Source organism: Cervus canadensis, chromosome 8, assembly GCF_019320065.1.
Source record: "Cervus canadensis isolate Bull #8, Minnesota chromosome 8, ASM1932006v1, whole genome shotgun sequence".
Taxonomy (NCBI): domain Eukaryota; kingdom Metazoa; phylum Chordata; class Mammalia; order Artiodactyla; family Cervidae; genus Cervus; species Cervus canadensis.
The window spans coordinates 19875699-19899453 of NC_057393.1; the positions used below are offsets into that span (position 1 = coordinate 19875699).

The 23755-nt window shown below is 34.6% G+C and overlaps 1 protein-coding gene across 3 annotated transcripts in view; it reads right to left on the reverse strand.

Moving 5' to 3' along the window:
• Window positions 1-5968: 5968 nt before the first annotated feature.
• SHOC2 (SHOC2 leucine rich repeat scaffold protein) overlaps window positions 5969-23755 on the reverse strand; it is an 80897-nt gene continuing 63110 nt past the window's right edge. For all 3 annotated transcript variants that reach the window (XM_043475449.1, XM_043475448.1, XM_043475450.1), the window contains exons 4-9: window positions 19948-20078; window positions 16040-16228; window positions 12819-12941; window positions 10458-10595; window positions 9797-9914; window positions 5969-8084 (exon numbers count right to left, since the gene is read on the reverse strand). In XM_043475449.1, the coding sequence (XP_043331384.1) occupies window positions 7876-8084; window positions 9797-9914; window positions 10458-10595; window positions 12819-12941; window positions 16040-16228; window positions 19948-20078 (908 nt within the window). In that variant the 3' untranslated portion in view covers window positions 5969-7875. The remainder of the gene's footprint in view (window positions 8085-9796; window positions 9915-10457; window positions 10596-12818; window positions 12942-16039; window positions 16229-19947; window positions 20079-23755) is intronic.

Sequence of the window (23755 nt, forward strand, 5' to 3'; positions counted from 1 at the left end):
GAACAGACTTTTGGACTCTGTGGGAGAAGGCGAGGGTGGGATGTTTCAAGAGAACAGCATGTATATTATCTATGGTGAAACACATCACCAGCCCAGGTGGGATGCGTGAGACAAGTGCTCGGGCCTGGTGCACTGGGAAGACCCAGAGGAATCGGGTGGAGAGGGAGGTGGGAGGGGGAATCGGGATGGGGAATACATGTAACTTCATGGCTGATTCATGTCAATGTATGACAAAACCCACTGCAATGTTGTGAAGTAATTAGCCTCCAACTAATAAAAATTTTAAAAAATTTAAAAAAATAAAAAGAAAAAAAGAAAATATTTTTAAAAGCTGGTGTTTGCTACCTGGTATTCAAGCTGGAGAAATGTAATCTTGATGAAGAGTGAGTGGGCTGTGTGTGTGTGTGTGTTTAAGTGCACGTGTGTATGCATATAAAATTTTAAAAGTAAACCTTAATACTCCTGTATCTCACCTATGATAGCATCTAATGAATGTAGTAAGATGAATTATGTCTTTCATAAGACATAATTGGGAAAAGTAATGTAGGCTCTTACTGTAGAAAAACCACAAAAGTAGAGAAGTTTTGCTTTTTGTTTTCATCTGCAATCCAAATTAGGAGTTACTTAAGAGTTCTTGACTGTACAGGGTTCAAGTTGACATCAAATATCAAAATGTGTAATTTATTACTTACATCTATACTGATGTTCATGGAAGGAGAAAGAAATCATTGAACATTTTGGGGGGAAATGGTAATCATTCCAAACCTAGGTTCACTCATAACTCCTTATGTTAATATTTTATTCTCTCTAAAGCAGCCTATCAGTACTTTTTAAAAATGTAATTTGTGTTCTCAATTGCCTCAGGATAGCCTTTATTTAAGCAGTAAACAGGAGGTGCTCTGGAGGTTGGGAAAATTGAACTCTCAATGAAATCAGCTATTAACTTTTTTTTAAAAAGTAGATTACTCAAATAGGTGTGAAATTCATTAGACTGCAACCACAAAGGCAAAAATTTGTGTCTGTAGTATGTGTTTGACAAGATATATGATAAACAATGCTTTGTGTCAAGACATAGTACTAGTTGAAAGGCATGGAACCTATAATAAATAAAAACATAACAGGGTTGAGTAAAACATAACAACCTTCCAAATTAAGAAAAACCAGAGAACTTCTTTACAAATCAGTCACCTGCCTGAGTTAAAAGTGAACATAAAGTTCACTTCATTTATGTTTTCACCATTGTGCTCTTTCTCATATTCATAAATATGTGCTCACATACACATATGATATGTGACAGGTGCGACAGGTGTGATTGAGGAGTTCAATTTGTATTTTAATCTAAATAACCACATGTGGTTAGTTAGTGGCACCTATTTTGGACAGTGCAGGGTCCTAGAAAAATAAGCATAGTAAGTAAAATGACACTGAAACAGAATACACTGAGGGGTTAGAAAAACTAAACTGAGGGAAACTGACTACTGCAATGCCATATTCTTTGTTTCCTGAACACTTTTACTACAGCTGCTTCTCAATTTTGCAAGTTCCTTCCTATCTGTGCAAAAGTAATTACCACTTATGTGCTGGATCATGTTTCCAGGCCTAACTTCTAAGCACTAGCTGTATCTAATCGCTTACTTGACATTTCCACTTAACATCCCACAGGTACTAAGACACATCTTCCCCTTACATCCAAACAAACTAAAAGAAACTAGCCCTCCTGCGAAGTTCCATAGTTTAGTTAATACATGCAGGTGCTTAAGTCAAAATCCTGGAAGTAACCTGTGATTCTCTAACCCACTTTTTCCAACCAATCATCAAGTCTTACTAACCTTTCTTCCTTAAGATTCCCTTAAATGTTTCTTTCTTTCCATCCCCAATGCTACAGTCCCAATCAAAGCTACTGTCGTCTCAGCCGGATTACTCCGCCAGCCTCTCATATGGCCACTTGGCTCCTAATTTTGATTCCCTCCAAAACCATTCTTCTCAAGGTAGTCAGTAATGTTTTAAAAACATGCATCAGAGAATGTTAGAAGATGACAGTTAATCACATGGTACACGGGACTAATGTTTGTTGCCTTCCCTGATAAGTTTTCTTCAGCCAATTACATAGTTCCCACCGGGTAAGGTCTCTTTTACCCTTAGCATTTTCATGTTCATGAACATTTGAAAACATAATTTAATGTTCTTTAATAGCCAATGTTAAAACTTCTTCTAGGAATCCTATACTCAGTTTCTACCTTTTCATTACCAAGATATCTTAAACAGCAGTTTTTTATGAAAGGTTACAAAACAGAACAAAAAGCATTTTCTTCACAAAGGCTCAGGGAATGGGGGAATTACCTCTAGTCGGTCAATGTCTTCACCACAAGCCAGTCTTCTTTACAAGATATATTCACTATATACTCTAATTGTTTTGTTTTTTAAAAAAAATTCCCCAAGTCCTGTAGTTTGGGATTTTATAAATAGTAAATATGAACAATTAAATAACTATATTGAAGGTCACCACTACCATACAAAATAATTTGTTGCATTTTTGTGCAGCTATTTTTGTATACCTTATGCATGACAAATGCTTTACTAAAGTTTTCCAGAAGATTCAATGGCAGTGAAGAATCATTTCTCTTAGTTGCACATTTTTGTAGTTCAATGACATTGCAAAGGCTGATTTCATGTCCAACTTTAGTTAAACATAGGATTGGAACTTAAAAGATTCAATGGCAAAACATTTAAAAGTACATTATTTATATTGAATAACCTACTACATAATGACTAACTAAAAAAGAATTTTTATGTAGTCAAACAATATAATTCAGGTTGAAAAGTACATTTTCTGAAGACTGTTTATGCCTTTTAGCCTAGAATCATAGCTCAGAATAGCTACGTATTTATCACACTACAAGCCATGTTAAATATCAGTTAAAGCCTGACCTTTACTAGGAGAAAAGTCAAAATGGTTAAATATTGTTTTCAGGTATCATTTTTGTGGTGTTCTGTCTATTCCTTGTAAACTATCATGCAAATTATCATGTATCTAATTAAAAACAAGTTCTGATGTACAGATTAAAATAGAATCAAAAGAGACCATCATCATATAAAATACTTTGTTTCATAACTTTTTCTGAACTGTTAAAAATGAGTTTTGAGGTGAGATATGAGGAAAACTATAAAGACAAATATTAAATGTTTTGAGCCATATATGAAACATTCCCTTTGGTATTGGAATGAGGTTTTATGTGCTAGCTAGCTAGCTAGCTAGCCTTATTGAAAAATAATTCCCACAAAATCATGAAAGAAATGATATAGATGACTAGTGCAAATGTTATTTGTATATTAAGCCTGATCAGACTAATGGAAGGTTAAATTCACCATATATATGCTGCCAGAATGATAAACGGTAAATAATACATGGACTCTAAATAATAATGGTAACTGATGAAGCACCTACAGATGCTGATTAGATTTTTAGAGTAAGATCCCTTTTAGTAGTACCTATAACAAACTGATTTTATTGTCATTAAAACATCATTTGTTAGGATCGTTAGGATGGAGCTCTAAAATTTGCATGAAGAGATCAGATCTCTCCACTCTCCCACCTAGTGCCTTGTACAAATGGGGGGAGGGGGCAGAATGCCCCTTCCTCAAGACTCTTTACTTCCATCTGTTAGAAATTTGACATAGTATCATGATTGTTAGAACAAGACACTTTACTGCCATCTGCTGAAAAACTGGCATAATAAATATACAAATTTGTGACGTGACTAAATTCCCCCTAACATGCAGCGGTGTTTTATGCTGCACAACATGCAGAATTCATACTCCTTTCAGTAGTGGGCACTGTTACTCCTACCAAACTTTAAAAAGCCCCCAGTCTGAAACACTAGCAACAACGAGCCAGTTGAAGTCTTGACCACAAACAGGTATTCATATTCAAAATAGTTTTATATTTAGAATGTATGCTATCAACAGGATAATACCAAGTGTGTAAAGAAAAAGTGTTTTAAAAGTTTAAACTCTAACTATAGTTTAAACCTTTTTTATATTTTAACTTATATTTCAAAGTTAAAAATTAAACTCACAAATGTTTCCTTAGAATTACTGTTGGCAGGTTTAAGAAGGCATTCTATTCAATAACAAGTACTGATATGTTTTATAAAATTCTCATAATAGTAATACTTTAATAAACATTCAAGATACTCTCTTAGATATCAAATCAGTATCACAACTCCTACATATTTAAATTCTCAGAGATTTGATAATTAACCAAAGATTGTCAAGTGTATTCCAGTTACCCAAGTTGGCTCTTAAAGGCTAAACTAACCAAAAAAATAGGCAAAAGTTTTAGCTAAAGCTATGTGGTATATCTTCCCTGATGGCTCAGCAGGTAAAGAACTCGCCTGTCAATGCAGGAGACACAAGAGATGTGGGCTCAAATCCCTGGGTTGTGAAGATTCTCTGGAGGAGAAAATGGCAACCCACTCCAATATTCTTGCCTGGAAAACCTCATGGGCAGAGAGCCTTTGGGCTATATCCAAAGGGTTGCAAAGAGTTGGACATAACTGAGTGATAATACATGAACTGGATGTGGTATATCACCTTATACCATCATCGGGTATAAGCAAAAGGAAATCTTTCTTCACAAGTTAATTAGTTAAATTTGAAAACTGTAGGAATGTATTCTTCTGCTTTTAGGGGTTATGTCATTTGCTTTCATCTAATTTTTAATCATGCAAGAATAACCATATACCCTGGTTTTCCAGAGACATTTCTGATGTATGGTTATTCACAGTGCCCCCTTTCCATTTCAAAGTGTCCCACTTTATACCCTTTAACCATGACCCCTTCTTACTCATGCAAAATGACAAATTCTGCAAGCTGAAATCTAAACTCAATATGTATGAATGGCTTAGCAATAACTGAGATGAAAAACAAAAGTTACCACAAAAGTTAGCAGAGAAAGACTAGATAAATTATGATGTGTAACAGTTTATCTATTTTAAATGATTCATTCACCTGAAACTCACAACATTGTTAACTGGCTATATCTCAATACAAAATTAAAAGTCTCAAATTCAGGCTTTACAATGAGATAAATTAGAAATGTGCAAACATATTTATAGAGCTCATTCCAATTGCATCCAAATGTATCACCCACCTTTCAGTAAAAGTACAAATAAATATTTTATGTGTTTTTCCTCATGAACGAATTTCTATTGTCTACTGTTTTCATTTGTATCCATCAAATCCATAAATTACTTAGCATCTCTCCCTTCTTTCTGTATGAAATAATCATTTGGGATTTTAAAAGTACTAAACTACCACAAAGGATTTTTTGACATTGTCACTGTCAATTTGCTACTACATATATTAACAAAAAGCAAAGTTTAGAGCAATATTTTTAAAATGTAACATTCTATGACATTCTTTATTTACTGAGCCTCACAGAGAGATCAAACCTAATTTCTTTAAAAGAAAGGACCATTGTTGGACATGGCAATTAGTCCCACTGCAGTTTAGGAAATTATCAGCTCATATGTAGTCATTCAATAATATCCCTTATTATATTCAAACTATTTAAATATTAAATATCCTGACTGCACAAGGATAATTGGGAAATTAAGAGTCCATTTTAGCTTCATGTTAGAAGTAATGAAATCCACAAGCTCTCTAAGGTGGCAGCCATACATGTGACATATTTTATGCACCTTAAAAAAATTATAATTCCTCAGCTATAGATGGTTTGTCTGTAACTTCTACATGGGTTGTGATCACCTTGCATTTCTGTTATAAACTAACATAAATGAATGTAGGGGAACAAAAATATTTCAAAAACTGTATCTATTTTCATTTTTAAGAAACAATACCCATTAAAAAAAAGACAGGTTACTGCCTTTAAAGTTCCAGTTCCATTATCGTAAGATATAAACACACCTTGTTATGAGATTTTTAAAAACCACACATACACACAAGCTTCAGGTAGAGCTGTAATAAACAAATTCCTTTTATAAACACAATTTTAACTGAAAAGCCACAGTAGATGGAAAAAAAAAGAAGAAAGGATATTACCTGGTAAAATCCAGTGACATCTACAATAGTTTTACAGCACATTTAAGCATTCTACGGTTTTATATCTTTACCTGCCTTCCATTTCTTAGTTGCTCCTTAAAAAACTGCCAATTACGACTATAGGTTCAACTTCAAACTTAGTCCTGGTTTTGAGTGCCAGGAAAAGCAAACCAGCATTCCAAATTTCCATCTCAATGTTATAACCTCACTTCAAAAATGGTTTTATTTAAATTACAATGCCCATCTAAATAGAAAAAAAAAAAAAGAAAACCAAGCAGCAACATGTAATTATACATAATATTCATTGTATGGGAAGTGTTTTTTAGGATGATATATCTAGAATGCACTTGCTCTGTGAGTCTCTTCAGTAATTAAATTGACTTAGACCAACACTATCAAAAGTAAGGGTACTGTAATAAGGGGCACACATTTACAATACTGCTAGCCTTAAAAGCAGTAAAGCAAAAGAAAATATACCAAATAGCACATGCATATCTCACAGAACTTCCACTTAACTATCAATGACTTTTATGCAATGTGCTCTTTTCTGTAACTGTATTAACAACTACTAAGAAAGGAAAGATGAGATTGAAATCAACGGTACTGAACTGAATTGTTTGAAGCCAGTGCCCCATTTGTGGGGAAAAGTGCATTTAATTCAGCAGCAATATAGCACAGTGTGAAGATATTGTGCTTAGACGCAGATATTCCAGAACTGAAAGATGTACGAGGCAAGTCAAGATATAAAACCATAGTACACTGTTAAATAACCTTGAAACATACATATATTGCAGTGTTCAAAGAAAAACATTCATTTCATTGTACAAGGCTAGGGAGAAATCCTTAAAGTTACCTATCGTAGTTTATGATATAATAAATACATATCTATATAGCATTGTATATACATATATAGAATGTGTTTGTGTGTGTTTGTGTGTATCTTTTTTTTTTTTGCCAAATTATTCTGTTAGTTTCTGTGGATCTGCAACTTTCAGGAATGAAAACTCCTTTGCACTACAAGTTTCTGTTCCCCCAAACTTCAGAAAAGATATTTATACTAGAAAAGGTATCAATACTTTCCCCCAAACCAAAGACTTACTTCAGATATTTTGCTTCACAATTGATCAGAGAAACACAATTAAAGGAATTCAAAAATTTTTGACTGTATATTTTCATTTTGCCAGTTGTTTCAACAAGCAGATATCTTTTAATATTTAAATCAGCTGATGCAAATTCTTTAGCAGAGGATATAAATGAGATTTTGCTGATCAAAACAGAGCAAATCAAAACCAAAAAAAATAAAATAAAATCCAGTGATTTACTCTGACTGTAAACAATATATAAAATTCAAATCTCAAATTTCAAAATAAGTTAAAAGAAAAATCCTACCTTCAGGGCCTATAATACTATAAAGATCTGACAATTGGTAAGGGGAAAATATATACGAAAAGTTGCAACAAAATTGCTTGCCAAGAATTTTTGCTAAGAAAAAGTATATCTAACTATACTACCTCTGGCCCTTAAATTTAATAATTTCATAATTTGTTGGCAAATGTTTTAAGCAAACTGGCATATCATATTACACAACAGAAAAACATCCATCAAGTTCAGCAAAGAAAACTTATATAAGCTTTTTGTACAGAATTTAAAAAAATCTAAATGGCTATGATTCCTCTATTAGCAGAAACACATAAACGTAGTCTTTATAAATCTGCCAAATATATCAATATCTACATAAATAGATACAGATATAGATATGAAACATTAATGGCAGTCTATTTTTGAACAGTGTGTGGGACCAGCAGATTTGTATCAGACCATGGCACGATATGGACCCTGCATCTTTAGGAACTGAATGATGAAAGAAGGACCCCCAGCAACAATCTGAGGTGGAAGATGGCTGAGTGGACAGTTCTCAATACTCATGATTGAAAGCTTGCTGCAAAGAGCCAGCTCAAAGGGAAGGCTATGCAGGTTGGGGTTGTCATTCAAATACAGTTCTTCTAGATTCTCCAGTGTACCTGTTATAAAAAACAATTTTTAAAAAATTAGTTATTATTTAAAAAGCTCAACTGAGCATGATCCTTATCCTGGGTATCATGCATACTGAACACACAGTGCCTTTTATTCTCTTCTCTTAGTTTTAAAACTCTCTACAACCATGCATCTCAAACTTTCCTGCTTATTCAAATGAACAAGGGAGAGGTTAAAAAAAGTGATGTCTAGGTCACGTGCTACACCAATAAAAACCTCTTCCTTTATGTTTGGTTTTCAAGCTCAGTTTCCTTGAAAATATATATACTGCATCTCCAGAGACTCTGTTCGGGACAGCTTGGCATTCATGTGTATTTTTTTTTCAATTCCAAAATTTATATAATCAACTTACATAGTAAGTGCCTATAATTACTTTCATGTTGAAGAAAATGTGATAATCTCTCTTAGTAAAAAATTTCTCAAGTGAAAGGTTTTGTTACTTTGTATAAATCTTTTGCTAAGAGAGTTATTATATATTTGCCAGTAAGGCAAAAGTCAATTTATGTAATCTTTTAAAATTTTTCCTTAGACGATCTTAGGATACTCATACTTTCTAGGCAAATAGTCTCAAGCAATTGCAAATGGCCAGCTGGATAAACACACTAGAAATAAGTATATAAAGTTGCTTTATGTGTTTCCAATTTTAGATTTCAAAATCTGTAATATTTGATAGTGGTATGTAATAAAACTAATTAAAAAACAGTTACTAGATATTGGATTTGTTTACATTTAAGATTTTATGTATTATTCAGAGCAACTTTACGAAAGTTACTAGAATCCGTATTTTATAGATAGGAACTTGAAGCTTAGGGAGCTTCTGTACCTTATCAAATGCCACAAAGCCAGAAGCAGTAAAGCCAGATTTTGAATTGTCTATTGTACTCCAAAACCATTCTTAACCACTAATCTATAGTACCTCTGAAACAGCATGGTATAGATGAGAGAATAACAAATGGGATTACTAATTTTAGTACTATGTGACTGTAACTGATTGAAACTCTCTGTAACATGAAGCAACTTGCACTGTGTAAAATTCAAGGTGTTCATATTAACAGTATGAGATAATGGATATGAAAACACTTGGAAAATTCTAAAGTAACTCTCAAATACAAACATTAATCAAATATTTTATCAATCCTAAAACCTAACAAGAGAAAGTTCTTTTGGCATAAAACACTGACTAATTTAATTCAAGCTTGTGTAATTTTTAAATTTAGAAGAAAGATAACTCCTCCAAATTAATGTTAAATCTACTGAAATACAAGCATGCTAAAACATTCTCAAATGTTATGCTAAACTTAATTCCCCATGAGGAAATCTAATAAAAATAACAATGTATGGCAAAAACCACTACAAAATTGTCAAGTAATTAGCCTCCAACTAATATAAATAAATGAAAAAAGAAACAAAATATCACATATGCATGAAAAAAATATATAAAATTCAAATTATAATTCCCAAAAAAAAACTAACCAACTACTACTACTACGGAGTGAGTGATAGTTGCTCAGTCATGCCTTACTCTTTGCAACCCCATACTAGTTCTCTATAAAAAAAAACTTTAGCTTGATGTAATTTGAGTAAGTTGACAAAAATAGTAGATTTGTTATATTTATCTGAAACACTGCTTGAACACATGTTCTAATAACTAATAAAAGCATGTTATTAGTACAGAGTCAAATATCCAAAGGTTTCATACCAATTTCCTCAGGAAGATGAGTAAGTAGGTTCTCTCCAAGGCCTAGATGTGTAAGATTGGTAAGGTGACCAATGCCTCTGGGAAGAGTGGTCAGCTGGTTGTTTGTCAAGACTAATTTCTAAAAGGTTAACAAGATAAAAGAGAGTTACATGTATGTTTCTTATAACTGATGTAAATTTTTTAAAAACTACATCTACTAAACCAGCAAGATAAATTTACAGGGAAATTAGATTGAATAATATTATATAGTAGTAGTGTAGTATTAGTCACTCAGTCATGTCTGACTCTCTGCGACCCCACAGACTGTAGCCCTCAAGGATTCTATATCCATGGGATTCTCCAGGCAAGAATACTGGAGTGGGTTGTATTCCTTTCTCCAGAGGATCTTCCCAACCCAGATATTGAACCTGGGTCTCCTGCATAGCAGGCAGATTCTTTACCATCTGAGCTACATGAAATTTTTATTATATAAAAATCACTAAATAAGTTTTTCTTTCAAACACTATCATTTGTTAGGAAGACAAAAGCAGCTTTGTTACATGAACATAAAATTCTGTTCTAACAGGAAAATCTATTTGGTCCAAGAATTAAAAAATGTACAATTTGGAATGCATCCCAAAAACTTTAATTATATACCTATAAAATCATCAGAATGTTTTACCTGCAAATCCTTAAGATAAGCAATTTCATTTGGCAAGGATTCCAATTTGTTCTCCTCTAGATCCAATTCTCTTAACTTCCTAAGGTTTCCAAGGCCATGAGGAAGCTTCTTTAGAAGATTGTTTGATAATATTAGAACCTAAAGAGAAATTATTGATAATGTTTGACAACTCACAAAACAGAAATATATTATCATCGTGTGCCTTAAAATTAAGCAATGTTAATTTTCTAAACAGTGAATATTAAGGGTAATGTCTAATTATATAACAAGACATTAAACTTACTATTCTAAAAAAACTACCATAGTTATTGGAAACAAAATAGTTTAAGTCAAAACTAATGAAAGCAAAAGGAAATAATTTAAACTAAATTACAAAAAATATGAAAATTATTAACTACTTGCACTAAGATTCATACAGGTAATGGTATTTTGATACTGAATAGTTACAAATATCTAATAGGAAACCAATTATTTATTCAAAACTCCTTACAAGCAAGCCATCATTTAAGGTAGATAACAACTGACTTCTAAACTGCCTATATCAATCCACTAGTTATTACTTGTAGTAAATTTATTACATTGCAGGGCATCCTGCAGTATCTTGAATAAGAGGGGGAAAAAAGGTTGAAGAAGATACAAGTCTTCATCTCAGAGAAGTTACAGTGGAGGGGGGTTAGGTAGGGAAACAATACTGAATATGGGGATAGTGAGAAGAGCACTAAATGGAAAGATCTATGTAAGGTTCTAGCTATATTTTTATGCCCACTTATTTCTTCCAAAGTTATACTACACACAATGAAGTAAACATATTCAATAAGACCAAGAAAATGACAATAGTAGCTATCACTGAGTTTACTACTATTTGCATGCATGCCTGCATGCTAAGTTGCTTCAGTTGTATCCAACTCTTTGTGACCCACTGGACTGCAACCCCCCAAGCTCCTTTGTCCATGGGAGTCTCCAGGCAAGAATACTGGAATGGGTTGCCACGCCCTCCTCCAGGGGATCTTCCCAATCCAGGGATCGAACCCGTGTATCCTATGTCTCTTGCACTGGCAGGTGGATTCTTTACCACTAACGCCACATACTAAATGAAAAATGTGCATTATTGCATTAAGTCCTAATTACAATTCTATGTGGAGAAGGAAATGGCAACCCACTCCAATATTCTTGCCTGGAAAATCCCATGGATGGAGGAACCTGCCAGGCTACAGACCATGGAGTCACAAAGAATCAGACACAACTGACTGACTTCATTAGCACTAGCACAATTCTATGAGGAATATATTACTATCCCCATTTCACAGCTGAGGAAACTGAAGCTTGGGTACATTAAATTCATAAATAGAGTTAAAAGTGGAATTGTACCCAGACCTATTTGGCTTCAAAGTTCCTGCTATTTTAGCCATTACACCATACTTTTTTACCTTATTAAATACAATAATAAAAGAATAGAAAAATTAGAATTTAAAAATAAAAGGGCCATTTTAGAAATATTTACTATTAGTAAGTTTTCTCATCAAAAGAGTGAAAATGCTAGGGAGGAGAAATCTTTGAGGAGGTAACAGGAAAACGGATGTTTGTTGTTGTTCAGGTGCTAAATTGTGTCTGAGTCTTTGCGACTCTATGGACTACACAGATCTTTAATTGTGAGAAATAATCTTAAAAGAAAAATTTAAGGGGATGAGAAAAGAGCATTCTAGATATTGGGAACAATAAAGGTACAGAGCTAGAAATATGCACATGTTGCCAACAAAGAAACTAATCAATTCAGTTAGTAAATAAAAGAGGAGGTAGGTAATTAGGATGGAAAAGTAGGTCAGAATTATATGAAGGGTGCTGAATGCCAATATGAGGAACCCAGAATTATTTTAGAGGACAATGGTATAGCATTCTTAGAAACAGAGTTAAGAAAAAAATACATTCTAAAAGATGCTGCGCTTTAGAGACCCTTTCTTTCAAAGATACTTTATAGTATTCAAAAACCGACCAACTTTTAGTGGGCAAGAGTAATTCAAAAGCATTGAGCCCAGATTAAGTTAACACCTCATCATCCTAATACAGCTGCATGTTTAAGAGAGCACTACATTTCTTTTTTTTTCAGTTGACTGAATCTGGACTATTTATTTATTTATGACCACTTCACGTGGCATACAGGACCTTAGTTCTCCAACAAGGGATCAAATCCAGACCCTCTGCATTGGGAGCAAGGAGTTTGAACCACTGGACTGCTAGGGAAGTCCTGAGAGCACTAACATTTCTAATTATGATCTTCAATTATGAAACTATTTAATTGGAAACTTCATGAGTGAGGTAACTGTGGAAAAGTCTAATGAGTTCTAAATGCTCTTTTATACTCACCTCAAGAGAAACAAGACCAGACACATCCTCAGGGATCTTTGTGAGCTGATTAGTAGCTAAATTCAATTCTACCATACTGGTCCAAGTTCCAAAATCCAAGGGAAGTGATGTCAACTGATTGTCCTGACAGAGACAAAACAAAGCATTCAAGGTAAAACCACAAAAATAAAGCTCCATATGTAACTCCCTATAGAAAGAGAATTCTTAAACAGAAAAAGACATTCCCTTTTTAAAATATCTAAATATAGAAAGAAAAAATAAGGAACAAAAATGCGCAGCCTCCAAAGTTTTCCATACAGTAAAGTTCAGTCGCAAAGTCGTGTCCGACTCTTTGTGACGCCATGGACTACAGCACGTCAGGCTTCCCTGTCCATCATCAACCCTGGAGCTTGCTCAAAATAATGTCCATTGAGCAGGTGATGCCATCCAACCATTTCATTATCTGTCGCCTCCTTCTCCTCCTGCCTTCAATCATTCCCAGCATCAGGGTCTTTTCCACGGAGTCAGTTTTTCACATCAGGTGGCCAAAGTATTGGCGTTTCAGCTTCAGCATCAATCCTTCCAATGAATATTCAGCACTGATTTCCTTTAGGATGGACTGGTTGGATCTCCTTGCAGTCCAAGGGACTCTCAAGAGTCTTCTCCAACACCACAGCTCAAAAGCATCAATTCTTCGGCACTCAGCTTTCTCTATAGTCCAACTCTCACAACCATACATGACTACTGGAAAAACCATAGATTTGACTAAACAGACCTTTGTCGGCAAAGTAATGTCTCTGTTTTTTAATATGCTGTCTAGGTTGGTTATAGCTTTTCTTCCAAGGAGCGCCTCCTAATTTCATGGCTACAGTCACCATCTAGGGTAATTCTGGAGCCCAAAGTAATAAACTCTCTCACTATTTCCATTGTTTCCCCATCTACTTGTCATGAAGTAATGCAACCAGATGCCATGATTTTCATTTTCTGAATGTTGAGTTTTAAGGCAGCTTCTTCTCTCTCCTCTTTCACTTTCTTCAAGAGGCTCTTTAGTTCTTCTTCCCTTTCTGACATAAGGGCGGTGTCATCTGCATATCTGAGGCTACTGATATGTCTCCTGGCAATCTTGATTCAGCTTGTGCTTCATCCAGCCTGGCATTTCTCATGATGTACTCTGCATATAAGTTATATAAGCAGGGTGACAATATACAGCTTTGACATACTGCTTTCCCAATTTAATCCAGTCTGTTGTTCCATGTCCGGTTCTAACTGTTGCTTCTTGACCTGCATACAGATTTCTCAGAGGGCAGGTTAGGTGGTCTAGTATTCCCATCTCTAGAAGAATTTTCCACAGTTTGTTGTGACCCACACAAAGGCTTATGTCAAAGGCTTTGGTGTAACAAATCAAGCAGAAGTAGATGTTTTTCTGGTATTCTTTTGCTTTTTCGATGATTCAATAGATGTTGGCAGTTTGATCTCTGATTCCTCTGCCTTTTCTAAATCCAGCTTGAACATCTGGAAGTCCACGGTTCACTTACTGTTGAAACCTGGCTTGGAGAATTTTGAGCGTTACTTTGTTAGCATGTGAGATGAGTGCAACTGTGCAGTAGTTTGAACATTCTTTGGCATTGCCTTTCTTTGGGATTGGAATGAAAACTGACCTTTCCAGTCCTGTGGTCACTGCTGAGTTTTCCAAATTTGCTGGCCTATTGAGTGCAGCACTTTCACAGCATCATCTTTCAGGATTTGAAATAGCTCAACTGGAATTCTATCACCTCCACTAGTTTTGTTCATAGTGATGCTTCCTAAGGCCCACTTGATGTAACATTCCAGGATGTCTGGCTCTAGCTAAGTGTGAGTAATCACACCATCATGATTATATTGGTTGTGAAGATCTTTTTTGTACCGTTCTTTGGTGTATTCTTGCCACCTCTTCTTAATATCTTCTGCTTCTGTTAGGTCCATACCATTTCTGTCCTTTATTGAGCCCATCTTTGCATGAAATGTTCCCTTGGTATCTCTAATTTTCTTGAAGAGATCTCTAGTCTTTCCCATTCTATTGTTTTCCTCTATTTCTGTGCAATGATCGCTGAAGAAGGCTTTCTTATCTCTCCTTGCTATTCTTTGGAACTCTGCATTCAAATGGGTATATCTTTCCTTTTCTCCTTTGCCTTTTGCTTCTCTTCTTTTTACAGCTATTTGTAAGGCATTCTCAGACAGCCATTTTGCCTTTTTGCATTTCTTTTTCTTGGGGATGGTCTTGATCCCTGTCTCCTGTATAATGTCACGAACCTCCATCCATTAATTCATCAGGCACTCTGTCTATCAGATCTAGTCCCTTAAATCTATTTCTTACTTCCACTGTATAGTCATAAGGGATTTGGTTTAGGTCATACCTGAATGGTCCAGTGGTTTTCTCTACTTTCTTCAATTTAAGTCTGAATTTGGCAATAAGGAGTTCATGATCTGAGCTCCCGTTCTTGTTTTTGCTGACTGTATACAGCTTCTCCATCTTTGACTGCAAAGAATATAACCAATCTGATTTCGGTGTTGACCATCTGGTGATGTCCACGTGTACAGTCTTCTCTTGTGATGTTGGAAAAGGGTGTTTGCTATGACCAGTGGGTTCTCTTGGCAAAACTCTATTAGCCTTCGCCCTGCTTCATTCTGTACCAAGGCCAAATCTGCCTGTTACTCCAGGTGTTTTTGACTTCCTACTTTTGCATTCCAAGTCTATGCCCCAACCAGTAACACTGAGGAAGCTGAAGTTGAACAGTTTTATGGAGACCTACAAGACCTTTTAGAACTAACACTCAAAAAAAGATGTCCTTTTCATTAGAGGGGACTGGCATGCAAAAGCAGGAAGTCAAGGAAAAAAAGTTTGTTCACTACAAATTAAATCAGTGGACAAATCATTTTTCATTTCTTTCTTCCTTCTGCAATAAATTTACTTTCCTTACTACAAATGAGATTCATTCATTGTAGAGAATACAGACAAGCAATAAGAAACTAAAAATCACCCACTGGGAGAAAATATTTGCAAATCATGTAACTGACAAAGCATTAACATCCAAAATATATAAAGAACTCCTGCAACTCAACAGTAAAACAGAAAAACCCAAACAATCCAATTAAAAAATGAGCACAGCATCAGGAAGAAACAATTGCCCATTCTGATAAATCATAAATACACTAAAAGCACCAGTTAAAGTAGTGCTTTTCCCCTAATACAAATAGAGGCTTACCTTCATATTCAGCTTACTTAATACTTTTGCTCTGGAGAAAATTCCAAATGGGATTTTGTTGATTCGATTGTGTTCCATGTTGAGGGAATAGATAGTGGAAAACTGAGATGGACCACCTACTGGATATAACTGGAAGCAATTTCTAGCTAAGGTCAAACTATTCAGTTTCACAAGACTTGATAAAAGACTCTGTTAAAAAGAAAAAATGAAATAAGCATAAGAATTAGAACTATAACAAGACTTATTCTGTAGAACACAGAGCAGCAGTACCAAACAAATGCCTGGGAGAGTCTTGCAGGTAACAAATGACAGAGACTGGCTGGGCCGGTTCTGTAATGCCTCATCCAGAAGGAAAGTCACTCACTACTCAGCTCTAGCTAATTGTTACCTTGCAGGGACGTGCAGCCAATGTAGTCAGATTTTCAGAATTTAGGAAGAAACAGGAAATTCATTTACTTATATTACATCTCCTTTTATTCTTTGGCTTTATTTAAAATACTCTACAGGGTAAAGATAATATATCTGTGGGTAAGAGGTGTTTCATGAGTGGCCAGTTTGAGACCTCTCATACAGGACCTTAGCGAGGACTGGTATCAGACAGTCCTGGGTTCGAGTCCTGACTCCGTTACCTGCTGTGTAATCAGTGCTATCCAAGTCTTAGTTAAGTATCTAACTCTAAATTATTATTAAGATTAATGTAATACCTGACACAGAATAAGGTATCATTCAGTAATTTAAATGTTCCTTTTAGGAATATTAAATTCAGAAGACAACAATACTTTTTGATATTATATAATACATTGCTTTTCCATACTGTAAATTTCTGAGAGAATATACATCTATCAAACAAGTATTCACTTAGCACATAACCCCATATGCCCTCTTACTTCAGTCTCCCACCATGTAACCACAGTGCTAGGTGTTTAGTATTATAAAAGGATCTCTAACATCAAGAAGACTAAATTCCATTTAGAGAAATAAAGCCAATAAAAAAAAAAAGAAAGAAAGAAAGCACACAGACAGGAAAAAGAAAATAATATACAACTCTATATAATCAATAATAAATTATACAGAATAGGCTCTTGCTATTCAAAGTCTGGCTCAAGGAAGAGCAGCATCTGTATCCCCAGAGAGCTTGTTAGACATGTGGACTCTTAGGCCCCACCCCCACAGAATCATATTTTGAATCTTAAGATTTCCAGGTGACTTATATGCTCATTAATGTTTGAGAAACACTGGTTCAGGCTATAAAATAGTGTTAAATCCTGGCCCCATCTTTTAGTAGTTCGTGACTTTGAGCAAGTTATCTCTCTGAACTTTTGTTCTATTCATTTGTAAGAGGATGATGTCTTGTTTTATAGGTTGTAGTAAAGATTTTTTAAATAAATAAATATATATATATAAGTAACTTTATAAGTCACTTCTTTATTTAAATTCAAAGTAAAGGAGAAATACTGGAATAACTGGAAAAGCAGAAGACAGTTGAAAGTGAGTCAAATCTTAAAGGATGAAAAACCATTTTAAATACTCAGAGAAGCAGAAGAAAACATTCTGGATTGCTGTAAGGCAGCTCTCCAACCTTTCCATTCTAAGGTCATACTGTGAAGCTTTGGGGTTGTTGCTCATTGCTGCAGAGTCAAACACATCTGGGTTCCCATCTCAGATCTTCTACTTATCAGCCAGGTGAGCTTCAGTGAATTAATTAATCAATATATCTCTCACTATATTCCCAGAAAAAATATTTCAGGGTGACACATTTGGCCAAAAACATGACTTCTCAAGTCTTATTTCGCTATTTGATGAGACCATTCCAATAACCAGCAGGATTACAGTGAAGATATAAATGAAACAATACATGTAAAGCTTCCAGCCTGATGCCTTGAGTATATGTGCTTAAACTTATTAAGTTCCTTCTCCTTTCATCTTTAGGCATCCATTAAAACGAGTCCATTTTCAGACAGTCTTCAAATGGAAAAGTATATAGTGATTTTGCCAGCTCTGATTTCAGCAATATAATGAGCCCCCTTTGAAAACCACTTTCCCAATTTTTCTTGCCAGCTTGAACATCTAAGTGCTGTTTGATGGTTTTTATTGTTTTTCTTGTTATTATAAATGCAGATAATTACACATTTGCATTAAGAACATGCTACTTCCAAAGCACATAGACTACTTTTAAATAAAACTTAATGCTTTCCAAAGTTTGAACAAGGCCTATCAAGGCTTTCATCCATACTTCTCTATCTGAAAATGGGCATGTTTAAATACACACACATACCCCTTCTTCCACAGACAGACTGAAAAGAGCTGTCTTCTTTATAATTCTCTTATCAAAAATAAATCCTGACTTATTTCAGTCACAAAGTTATATGAAAGTACTCAGCACATGTCTTTATCCTAAGATACCCAATAATTATGTCTCCCTTCAGTGACAACATGACTGGATATATAAATAAATATTAAAATTTCTCACTAGGTGAAACTTGGTATATACCTGGTCTTTACATTTAGACATAATGACATTGTAAAAGTGGTCAGTCTTACTTAAACTCATAAATCACACCCTAAAAGAATGCCAACAAGATCTAATTAATGTGTTAATTATTTTGCCTTATTATGGGATAGGAATCACTGTTAGAAAAGCAGATGACATTAAACGGTAGAACTTCACCCATTTTGAAGTGAAGAATTACCATTACCACAGAAATTAAAAAACCCAAACAGTCTAGCTGTCAGGGCTATATCTACAGTCTGTGGATTCTATTCCTAATCCCAAATTACTACTTACTACCAACAATAGTGCTCTTTTGCCACAGGTGAGATACTGTCACAGTAGTTTTAGTGAACTGGTCCAGACTAGAAACTACACAAGATATTTTTAATTATTAGAAAATAAAAAAGACTTTGCAAAGTTCAGTCAATCCATTAAGTCCAAAATTCCACTCATGTTAGAATACTACAGTAAAATATGCTTGAATAACTACAAGTAAACTTATTAGTTGCTGGGTATGCTAAAACAGTAGGTAGCAAAAGAAGGAATGGCAAGAGTAAAAAATAATAAAGTTAAGAAAGACAATTTAGAAAAAAATATTGCATCTTGTCCAATTAATCTCTAAGCAAAATAAGTGAAAATATTTTTCTAATAGAACCAACGAAACCCAAATGAAAAATAGTGTGGTAAAAAGTAACAGATTCTGGTGACTGGTATATGCTAAATGGGCTTAATATTATTGTATAAGCAGAGCAATAATTTGGGTCATAGCAATGTTGCAACTCATACTAATCTCAATAATAAGTAGTACTAAGTAATAAGTAGATCTAAGTAGCCATTCTTTTACTATCTTTCCACAGTAAGTTTGGTTTTTTTTTTTTAAGTAACTGAACTGGGGTACTAGGGTAGTTGAGTTTTACATCAGCCCTACAACTTCTTAATAGCTTTTATTATCAAGTCCCAAATGACATGAGAAAGATTTACATGGACTTCCCTGGTGGCTCAGACGGTAAAGCATCTGACTACAATGCGGGAGACCCGAGTTGAATCCCCAGGTTGGGAAGATCTCCTGGAGAAGGAAATGGCAACCCACTCCAGTATTCTTCCCTGGAAAATCCCATGGACGGAAGAGCCTGGTAGTCCATGGGGTCACAAACAGTGGGACAAGACTGAGCGACTTCACTTTCACTAAGTAGAAAGTAGCACACCGACTTTTCACCTTGATTTTTGTTCCTATAATCATACCTACTCTTTCTTTTTTGGAATTTTTTATCTCAGCGATAGGATATGTATCCACAGCATACCCGTTATTTAAGCAATCTCAATCATCAAATTATTTACCAAGCTGTAAAGACTGATTAATCTTCCCTTCATTATCTTATAGACTCGTTTCAAGAGTTTACCATAATTCACTTCTTACCTCTGGTAAAGTAGAAATGTTATTGTTCTCTAAATTTAATTCTTCAAGTGCACTGCATTTTGCCAATGATCTGGGTATTGCTGACAGTCTGTTATATCTCAGACCAAGACGACTTAAACTGGACAGATTTCCTGTGAACATAAAAAAAAAAGGAATTTTTTTTTTAATCTGGTAAGCCTGTCACTCTTCCAGGCTATCAAGCAATATTTATGAATTACTTTCAAGTACTATTTCAGCAAGATCCTTAACTTTTTGTACCAAGAAACTACACACTACACTCTACCAATTAGGATGAAACTGAAGCCACTTTTGTGCCCACCATCTTAGAGAAATAATGAAATATACAGCTGCAAGTCAATTTTTAAAATCAATTATTGGAAAGTACTGGCACACTTAAATAAAATATTAACCTTTAGACAAGGCCCAGTTGAATAACATCAAAGTAATAAATGATAATTACTTAAAATACAAGAAGCACAATTATTTTGTGAGATCAGAAAGGTTCAATATTTTTCACGAGTTAAATATAAACAATCCAAAATATCTCTAAAAAGTTGACGATGGTTGAAAATTTCTCAAAATAAATTTTTATAAACAAAAGTGAAAGCTATAGGCTCTCATTATCTAAGCATATCCAGCTTGAGCATATTAGTCACTATTGAATACCTAAAATAAGCAGAGCAGAAAAACAGACATTTTATATTGCTATAGCCAAGACCCATGGTAAGCTACATGGATGAATATGATGATATCTGCTATCACAGGTTTAAATCAAATTTAATTTTAAAAACAATATAAATTCATTTTGATACCAAAAAAGAGTAATGAGAATTTAGTTCAATGTATTTTTTTGTCATGGCTGGTTAATTTCTGATTCAACAATGCAATTGTTGCTACAACTAGGGCTAGGTTAAATATTAGCCTCTAGTTTTGAACAGTATTACTAGTATTAGAAATTAAAAGGATACCTCATTTTATTATACTTTTCTTTATTGTGCTTCACTGATACTGCATGTTTACACATCAAAGGTTTGTGGCAAACCTACAAATCTACTTGTGCCATTTTTCATAAAAGCATTTGCTCACTTAATGTCTCTATGTCACATTTTAGTAATTCTCACTATATTTCAAACTTTCATGTTGTTATTATACTTGTTTTGGAGATCTATGATCAGTGATCTTGGATGTTACTAGTGTAATTATTTTGGGGTGCCATGAACTGCACTTATTTAAGATGGTGAACTTAATTGATAAATGCTATGTATATGCTTTATGCTCCACCAAACAGTTGCTTCCCTGTCTTTCTCCCTCTCCCCTGAAATACAATATTGAAATTAAGCCAATAATGACCCTACAGTGACTTCTAACCACGTCAAAGTTAGAATTACGTCTTTCACTTTAAATCAAGAGCCAGAAATAACTGAAGGAAATCAAAAGAGCTAGTCTATAACCTGAATGATACTTTATCAATAAAGTATTTTTAATTAAGGCATGTATAGTTTTTAGACAAAATGGTACTGCACTCTTAATAGACTACAGTACTTTGTAACATAACTTTTATATACACTTGGAAACAAAAAATTCGTGTGACACTTTATTGTGAGAGTTGCTTTGTTGAAGTGGTCTGAGATCAATTGACAATGTCTCCAAAGTAGGCCTGTATAGAAGTGGAAGCCTGTGTCACACATTTTGGAGATAAATATTTTGGTGCCTTTCAACTTTCAGCAACTGTCTGATGTTTGTCAATTTCTTTCGAATTTCTGCTTTGACAATTTTTCAGAAAGTCATTGTATGAATAACTTTCTTAGATACAACATTACTCCAATACTTACAGAAAACATGTGTTAGCCTACAGAATAAGTTAAGCCTTAAAACCTAGCAGAGCAGTCACCCTGTCTCCCATTCCTCATCTAGTTATATTCATGTGCATCCTTCTCTCTTGCTGAAGAAAATAGTGATCCAAGTTCTAAGAAATGCCTAAATGGAGCTAATTTTTACCCTTTACATTTTTAAGAGTTAGTTACTGATGTCAAAAATACTCTGATAAGTCTATATACCGTAAGTCTAGCCAACTACAGTGCAAAAAACCTTTAGCAATCATTTCAATTCCTGCAATTAGAACTATTACAGAGGTATGGTATACTCATTTTCATTACTTTCTTATAACAGTGTTTGGAAACTGGGTCAAGAGTTCGCTAGTTATGATTAACTAAGATTCCAACAGGCAGAACACTGAATTAAAAAGCAACAGTAAAAACGACCACTTAGAAAAGACAAGTTAACTTTGTCTTTAAAGTGCTTCCCAAATTAAATAAGGATGCTTCACTAGTGTCTTTCTAATGACATTCCAGGGATATGTGTCAATTTCAGAGGTGGGGGGGAAACAAGCAGAGAACTGGATCACTTTCCAAAGTTTCAGAGAATTCAGAGATTAGAAATAAGTGCAAGAACATTATTATTTCTGTCAGTGAGCTATGACACTGTAGTGCTAGTCTCTCAGCCATGTCCGACTCTCTGCGACCCCACGGACTGTAGCCCGCCAGGCTCATCTGTCCAGGCAAGAATACTGGAGTGGGCTGCCATTCCTTTCTCCACTGTGACATTAAATATGATACAAATGTTACTTGGAAGTTGGGTTGGCAAAAAATAATCTGCTTTATGATGAAATTATAGTCAAGTTTCTAATAGCAAAAAATGGAGACAACCTGTATGTTCAAGAATTGATGCATAATTATTTTAGATTGAAGGCATCACAGTGTAATAGCAAAAACAAAAGATATTCTATAGCTACGTGTCCCTGGGTAAGTTACTTAACTAAGTCTATCTCCTCACCCATAAAGTGGGGATAATGTCAAATATCTGACAGGGTTGCTCTAAGAATTAAATACAATGTGTGTAAGATACTTAGTACAATGACTGATATGAAATAGATATTCAAAAGATAATTTTACTCTATGGTACAACTAGAGTCTGCTATATCCTGTACCTATTAAAATTATTATACAAAAAATCTTTTAAGATATGAAAGACTGTTATGACATTAAATGAAAAAAGTCAGATAACAAAATCATGTTTTTGTATCATCTGTATGATTACATACACATGCCAAGAGTTTAAGTTATCTCTACATGACAGAAATACAGATTAAATTTTTTTCTTTGAACTTGTCTAGAATTTCCCTAATTTCCTATAATTTTTTAATTTTAAAATGTCCTTTTGATAAAGAAAAACTCTAATTCTGAAGTCATTTTAATTTTAAAAACTGTGATATCTTTGTACCGTCATTATTGAATGAATAGTTTACATTATGGAGAAGCTTTATATTAACACAGAGGTAAGATGTTTGGACACTTTACACCGTGAGGCTCATTTTCTCCATACAGTGAGGATATGAGCTAAGCTGTGGAAAACAGAGCATGGTGGTTTGAAGTTTCACATAGCCAATCTCCCCCAAAAAAAGACAAGAGATAAAAAAGATACCCAAGCACACCAATAAGAGCCATCTGAGAGTACTCAGCATTGACTTCAGCATAAGACACGTGAAGTGACTTAATGGCAGAGCTAGAATCAAACACAATTGGCTCCTTATCAAGTAATCGTTTTTTGTGAATTTTATCGACCCTGATCCAGTGAACTTGTTTCCTCCTGACACAGAAGCATGATATGTTCACTCCTGCCTCCATGCTGTCTGACTGTCCTTGCTGTTCGGCTCATGGAGTGCATTTTTATTCCACACTAAGTCCAGCATGTTTGTTCATGAAGTTTTCTCTGGCCATTCTATCAAGGTCTCATTGCTCTCCCTATAAAC